General features: G+C 44.3%; 1 protein-coding gene and 1 long non-coding RNA gene across 9 annotated transcripts; one reads left to right on the plus strand and one right to left on the minus strand.

Annotated features, from left to right (window-relative positions):
- The first annotated feature begins 867 nt into the window (after positions 1–867).
- LOC147990611 (ethylene-responsive transcription factor ERN3-like) lies at positions 868–1,292 on the plus strand. Its single transcript, XM_087538317.1, has 2 exons — positions 868–1,161; positions 1,275–1,292. The coding sequence occupies exons 1-2, from the start codon at positions 868–870 to the stop codon at positions 1,290–1,292; spliced, it is 312 nt and encodes a 103-aa protein (XP_087394443.1).
- A 625-nt stretch (positions 1,293–1,917) lies between these two features.
- Positions 1,918–7,117, minus strand: LOC147990612 (uncharacterized). Of its 8 annotated transcripts, XR_015600049.1 has the most exons (7): positions 4,913–7,117; positions 3,939–4,000; positions 3,746–3,813; positions 3,484–3,651; positions 2,856–2,922; positions 2,523–2,770; positions 1,918–2,200 (listed from the first exon to the last, which is right to left on the minus strand). It is a non-coding gene; the product is annotated as an uncharacterized LOC147990612 (long non-coding RNA). The 8 variants fall into 8 exon arrangements; XR_015600054.1 differs by having other exon boundaries at positions 2,523–3,651; positions 4,913–6,373; positions 6,462–7,117; XR_015600053.1 differs by having other exon boundaries at positions 2,523–3,651; positions 4,913–6,123; positions 6,266–7,117.
- Positions 7,118–7,672: the final 555 nt, after the last annotated feature.

Consider the following 7,672-nt stretch of genomic DNA (forward strand, 5'->3'; position numbering starts at 1 on the left):
GAACGAAAGTTCAATGCCAATGGAGTTGAGTGGGAAGAAGATCAATACCCCAAGACAAAGTTTGTTCCTCAACGAGAGAAGTATGATCCTACTTCTTTTAAGGGGACACAAGCTCAAGATGATCTTCCACCACAAGACCACAAGCAAAAAGGCAAGGACAAGCTTCAAGAGAAGATTGATGAATTTGAAGAAGCACCCAAGGCCTTGGTCAAGTGGGTTCCCAAGACCACATCAAGTTCTACTTCATCAAGTACAACTACAACTCCAAGGGTTCCCATCAAGATGGTGTGGATCCAGAAGAAGAAAACTAGAGAGTTCTTGAGGGTGACTCCGCCAATATACTTCACTCTTATCATTTTGGCGAGGACAAGTGCAAACAACTTCCATATCCTGCACTAGTTCAAGGAGTCACAAACCCTCTTGTTGGTAAGACAAGGGACAAGGTAACCTAATGCTTTCATGGACATCATCTTGTGTATGCATCACTGTATGTCTATGGATACTAGTAGAGTGCCCGTGCGTTGTCACGGGCTCTTGAAGTAGTTTGCAAGAGTTACATGTTAACTTTCTAAGGGCTTGCCCCGCCGTAGATCCAGACCCCCACCATTGATCCCACCCCGCCTAGGCCGTCGCCTGCCGCCGCGCTGTCCCATCATGTTCGACTTCGCTCCGGCCGCCTCCGCCCCGCCCCGACCCCGCCCGCCTCCTCTCCGGTCACCTCCGCCTCCGGTCCATCCTCCGCCCGGCCCCGCTCCGTCCACCTCCTCTCCGGTTCGTCCGTCGTCCCACTCCGTCTGCCTCTGCCCCGCGCCGCACGCTGCCGCACATCACTGCACCGCTTCCCGCTTGGCCGCAGCCCGCTCCTTGATGGCGCCGAAGAAGACGCCGAAGGGCAAGTCCAGTTTCTTTGGCATGATGGCGAAGCCCTCCGGGATCTTTGGACTAGAGTTCTCCGATGCCGGGAAGCGTTGGTGGCTCGACACGTATCCCACTGCCGATGAGGTCGCGCGTGCCTACGGCATGGCGGTGTGGCACGCCGGACGGCCGAATACGGACCTAAACTTCCCGGAGGTCGAGTCCCAGGTGGTGGCGGAGTGGCTCGTGCCGCAGGGCATCCGGATGGGGGATATGCCGGCTAAGAAGGCGAAGAAAAGACGGGCGGTTGTTGTCGCTCCGACGAGAGCGACGAGGCGGCGATGGCTTGGTTTGCGCGATTGGCAATTTGCTGCAAAGCCATCTCTAATGAAATGCTATTTGCTACATTTTTTAAATAGGAAAATTATTCCGATTAGCCAGCCATAACTCAACAGACCAATCTCTAATGAAATGCTATTTGCTACATTTTTTAAATAGAAAAATTATTCTGATCAGCCAGCCATAACTCAACAGACCAATTCGAACCCACATTTTCTAATGTAAAGAAATTATTTCCCTGATCGATCAAGATGCCAAAGTGTCGTTTGCCCGACTGCTATGTTCCTACACACGCAGAGCAAATTATTTTTCAAATCAAGGAATTAAGAAAAAGAAGAATATCATGATGTTCGTGGCACACATGCACATCAGCAACATCCACATGCGCACATCAGCAAGCAAGCACGCATGCCAGCGGATATAAAAATCTCAATGGCGGCATGTCTCCCTCAAACCTCCTCGGCAACCCCACTGAACTTGTCACCCCATGCCCCTCCTGTCTCTCACTCTCCCTTCCATCCAACAACACCCTGCCTTCCAGCCATCGTTCTTGTCTTTCTCAGATTGATACAAAAAAATAGGGTAAATAATTGGATGCTTACTTAGCATGTTGTAGCAACCTTGTAAGTGACTCAATGGGACAAGCACACGAAACATTTCAAAACATGCAGTGAAGAGCTACCAACTATAGTAATTTTCTTAATGTATGTACTATTAGTTGGCAAAGGAAATTGATTTTGTGCCACCAAATGAATGCACATCATCTCGTCTGCTTATTCTGTATGGCTAGAGATATGCAATCCTTTTGCCGACCAATTGACAATAATGGTTGAAGCAAGTTTATACAGATACATAGCAATGGACATCAAAAAATGATATAAGGAACTAAGGCTAAGAGTACCCCCCCTATTTCTTCAGTATCTTCAGATTCCTCATCTTCACCATCTTGACCATATTTTTCAAGTCGTCATCAGGCCTAAGCCTGGGTCTGTTGTTGGCTTGGCTGCTGCATGCCACAACCATTATATCAATTAGAGCAAATAGAAGCAGACCCTAATTAGTCCAGAGAAAAAAATTCAGAGGTAACACATACTAGAAGTCCAGCCACAACCACAACCAGAGATAACATATCGTGGCAAGCGGATATCAAAAGAACATGATCCATAGCCAGAGGCTCGGGATAGACCAAATGCAGCGACCGTTAACAAATCCAAATTCAGTGTTAACAACAACCACTTATATGTATTTGGACGTACATAGAAATTAGATATTTCCTAATTGTTTGCATAACAGAAAACATACTGGCTGCAAAAGAATGAAAGACTAACCTATTGATGAGCACAACAGTACATACCATCCCATCATGATGTTGCCATCTCTCACACTTGATGATTACATCTTGTTATTTCTAACATGTACACCATCGAGCGATTGCTTTATTAGAAATATATTTACACAATATGATCAGAGCAACATCAAGGAGTCGGATGCAGGTGCACAGATTCTCCTCAAATTCCACAGCAACCATTATAGAGAAGAACGACATATTTTTCTTAGGTGATTTTTGATCGAGCTCCTACAGAAAAATTCAAAGAAATCATGAGGAGCATGGAGCCAAGCAAACTAATCAGAGTAAATCATGAGAGAAGAAGCCTCTCAACCTACTACAGGGAATCGAGTCAACATTAATTCATGTTAGAATTAAACCGTAATGTAGATCAACAGAACCTGCTGACATCACAAAATAAATGTTTCATTAATAGAAACTCTAGCGAATGCCAATTGGATTATATAAGTAAGATAGAGACATCGAAAAAAAGAAAAGATAATTCTAAGAGTATATATTCTATTTTCTTACTTGACATCACAGAGAATGCAAGTCAAAGAAATTGTGATACATCTTACCCTTCTATAAATTGACTGCAAGGCACAATCCCCAGCAAAATATACAGAATGAATTGCTCCTATGGTCCAAGTATTGCATAAATGGTTATATACAGACTATTCAACAGTGGGCATAAACATGGCATGTACTACGAAAATCCCTTTGCTATGGAGCTTATTCTTCATGTCTATTCGTCTTTCTGTATACTCTCCTCAAAGAAAAAAATGATTTCAAATAAATAAATGAAATAATTGTCTGTAGATAGTTTGCTTGAATGAATCAGGCCCAAGAAGACTCACGTCAATCTTAGTAGAATATACAAGCAACTAGCAAATACATCATGCGGAGTCGAGGCACGATGCACTGAGACTGAACAACAGATCTGCGTGAAAACCTCAAAATACCGGATGAGGGTGGCGCCGCCGCCGCTGATGAGTGCGACCCGTGGGGACTCAGCTTAGGACGGTGAGGTGGTGTACAATGAGCGATGGCGCGCGGTGGCAGGCGCTAGGCACGGACGCATCGCCGGCGGGTATGACGGCCACTTGCTGCAAGGGTCAAACAAAGTCGATCTGGGACAGGAGAGATGGGAGAGTCCAGGTAAGAGAAATTGGGTAAGAGAGAGGGCGGAGGTGGGGAGGTGGGGAGAACAAATGAAACACCTACCACCGATAGCATAGAAGATGAACTGAAGGACATCCCATCTGTTGTAAAACAACCGACATTCACTACGCCTGAAACAAACAATATGTGCCTATTAGAGGTGTCATACTCTCCCTTTAGCTTCCCATTATCCCTCTTAGTATAATCATCATCAATCTTGTTTTTCTTTGCCTAAAACCGTAGATAAAAATAATACCTATAGGAGTTGTTCACCACATATATGTTATTTTCCTTGACAATTGCATGTATTACTTGTACCTACAGAGAGGAGATAACCACATGTCAAGAATACAGATGAAAAAAAAGGGCAGCCTGGTGCATGTAGCTCCTGCTTGCACAGGGTCCGGAGAAGGGTCTGACCACTTTGGGTGTATTTTACGCAGCCTTTCCCTACATTTCTGTAAGAGGCTGTTTCCAGGACTTGATGCAAATCTAAAAAGTATATTATGAGTAACAGATAGAAAATAAGACCCATATCATTCCAATCTATTACGCCTTTGTAAAATTGTAGTGCATTACGTAGGAACACAACTTGGAGTACCTAGCATAATAATTCCAATGATTCTATGACTATAAAATGCCTATCAGTGAGAATGCAACCTGAAAGCTAAATCTTTTTAAGGTAATCCTTCCTGGTCTTCACAAAACAAGATGATCTAGATAGCCCACACGTAAAGAAGAACCGATGCCTAATTGGTACTTCAGATTAACATCAAGTTCTTCGATTGAGGTGCAACTATATTGGTTGCGAAGGCACCCATTCATGGTGCAAGAGAATATCAAATCATAATAATGATCATGCAAAGAGGCATTACCAATGAGGCTAGTAAAATTCAGAATGATCCAACATAAATGTAATTGCCATGACATGCTTAGGAAAATTTTAAATCATGATATATACATCTCTGTACTCCAAAAAATTGAAATCAAATGTGCAATGGCACATAAATATCATATTACACTCCCAAAAATATTTTCCTTTTATACATGGGCATAAAGCAAGCTCTAAATAGAGTTAGCAAACTAAATATCTCCTGCAAAATTGTAATCATAATGTATAGTGACATTAGTTATTTTGGGAAAAACAAAACCATCACAAAGTGCAAACTTATTATCCTAACCGTGAGACATAAAAAATTACAAGCACCAAGAAAAGGGCAATTTTTTTACCTTTGCACATATGTCAAGTTTGTAGTGGTTGGATGTCACTCTCTCCTCAACCACACATGTCCGAAGCCTGAACAAATTCTTCTGCATTTCTTCCTCTTGGATTGTAGCTACATGCAAACAAAATGGGTTACATACTTCAACATTGGGCTATAAATCTTCCTATTAATCTTCATCTTGCACTTGACCTTCTTCAACCCCTCCACTTCTAGAGATCTCAGTACAAAAGAGGCATAAATAACTTGTGATCATTAGAAGAAATTACCTCCAGTTCCAAAGAATAAATGTACATGTCATAGATATGTTAATCACTATGTAGGAATCATCACACAGTCTTGCTGCTTTGAAGTAACAATAAGCAACTCCATACCTATTCGTTGATGTAGGGATGAACAATTGATTGAAACTTGTTACAGAACTAACTAAAGGCAATGAACTGATGGAAGTATCAAATTCAATAAACTAACTAAAGGCAACTCACCATGGTATAAAAAAATTGAAGTCTAGAGGGAAAAACCAATAAAAATAACATATAGTGGAAATTGTGGAAGGAAGACAAATGACTGCTTATTCGAACCAGCAGACTTAACCTTTTTATTTTGATACAATTTTTATTAACATTTATCCAGATGCTATCAAGTTATAGTCTTTAATTTCCAGTCTACCACTCACACTCACTTTCTGTAGCCAGTGTATAACTTGACATACACCTTATATTGGAAATAAACCATATATTGATAGTGAATATGTTGTCCTGCAGTACAGAGCCCTACATAAATGGTAATCAAACATTACAAAGAGGTTAGAGTTTGCTAATTGCTCCCAGGGCAAAAAATGTTTTAAATGGTATAGCAGCACATTAGGCTAATCATCATATATGATTCAATTGCCTCTAATTATGGGAACCTCTATTTCGAATCATCTTGCTCCGTACTATGATTGCTTGCTCTTCAAAGGGAACTCATCTTTGAATTCCTTAAAACATGTCTCAGTTATTTATTTTTCTAGCACCTGACATAATGATGCAAAGTTTGAGATAGAAAATGCTAAGAAACAACATAAATTTTATTTTAGTTCAGATCGCTTCCGATAATAGAAATGAACTATAGATCAAAAGGAGAAGTAAGCTTACTTAACTGGAAGTAGCATGAAGATGAGATGATGAAACTATTATTATGTACCACATTCTTCTGACGGATTCCTACATACCACACCTGACCACAAGCAAGATGATTAGGGCATGCATCTCAAATACAAGTTGCAGGAATCATGCAACCATAGGGGTTCTCCGGCTGCTCAGAATACATCAGTGATGGTGCAGACTGGTAGTGGGAAGGCGCAGCCAAAACAATCAACCTCAATGGCGGCCTGTCATCCTTGATGGTGGTAGTTCCAACTCAGTGCTCGATGGTCGGCGGCGGCGGCAGTACCCAGAGTTCTCAATGGAGGCAGTTCCTGCTCAACCTGGTGGCAGTGCCAGTAGCCCTCAAGAATCAGTATCGGCAGTAGAAAATGACACATGTGTGGCGTCAACGCCTACAGCATTGTTTACATCATGTCACTCATCTCGTGCAGTGCACCACGACCCGCCGATGTGTCGTCCCGTGCCTCCTTCCTGCCTCGGCACTACGCCGCCGCCACGCCGACTCCCATGTGTTGCCTGGATCTGACCGACATGGGCCCCAAGTGGCAACCTGGCCTCATCCGCGCTCGGATCCGGCCGCTGACTTCCCTAATGCGCGCTCCTCCCCCCTACAGAAACGCATGCCGCCACTTCACCTCGAGCACTCATGGCCAACTCCAAGCCCTTCGTCGCAAGCTTCGTGTTGGATACAAGAGAGCCGCTGCAGTGGCAGCGGCCTCGCGCGGAGGAACACAACGCGAAGGTCCGGCGCGGACGACTGCATGGCGGCCGGTGGCCAGAAGAGCACGAGCGCTGGTGGCGATCAGATGCGAAGCAGTGGGGGCGTGGGCGATCGATAGGAAAGGGATCGTGGAGTCGAGCTGGAGGTGGGGCGGCGGCCGCGGCTGGAGGTGGGCGCGACAGCCGCGGCTGAAGGCGGGGGCGGCAGCGACGGGCGGCGGCGTTTGAGGGAGGGAGATGGGGGAGGGGATCGGCGGCGGCTGCGAGGGGATTGAGCGACGTAGGAACGAATGACGGTGGCGACTCGCGCGGGCAAGTGTATCGAGGGCACGAGGGTGCGAGCGTCTCGCTAATTTTCGTAGGTTAATTTTTGTAGATTTTTTTAGAGCGAGTTTTTTTCGATCAACCGGAGGGTTTAGCACTGGACATAGTGGGAGCATACCAATTTTTATTTCCTGGTTCGAGGGCGGAGGGGGGAATCGAGGGGAAGCGGGAGGTGGGATCAAGGACGAAAAAAACCGTCTCTGGTGGGACGAAAATTGACCGGCGGAGATTACCAACTGCTCCATAGGAGTAGAGATCCTTATTTGTTCCTTGTGGGACTAACCCGTGTAGGTATTGAAAGTGCAACTCACTCCAAAGGATTGCTCCAAATGATCTACATCAACATTGAGCATCTACATCTTCAACACCTACATGAAGTCATCATCGACAAAACCCAAGGTTAGTTCATCCCTCTTAGGGGGGATATCACATCTAGGGGGAGCAATACTCTAACCAATTGAGCTAAAGCAACTCTAATGGTATGAACACAAGAATGCTTTATGTAAATGTGGTAACCCCACTTGTGCTTAAACGATGAGTATGACCTATGATCAAATGTTCTCATTTGACTCCTA

Source organism: Triticum urartu, chromosome 1A (assembly GCF_056163025.1).
Source record: "Triticum urartu cultivar PI428250 chromosome 1A, HENAU_Tu73, whole genome shotgun sequence".
NCBI lineage: Eukaryota > Viridiplantae > Streptophyta > Magnoliopsida > Poales > Poaceae > Triticum > Triticum urartu.

Bases quoted from the DNA above. Each gene is read 5' to 3' on its own strand.
- LOC147990611 (XM_087538317.1), top strand. From the start codon at position 868: ATGGCGCCGAAGAAGACGCCGAAGGGCAAGTCCAGTTTCTTTGGCATG.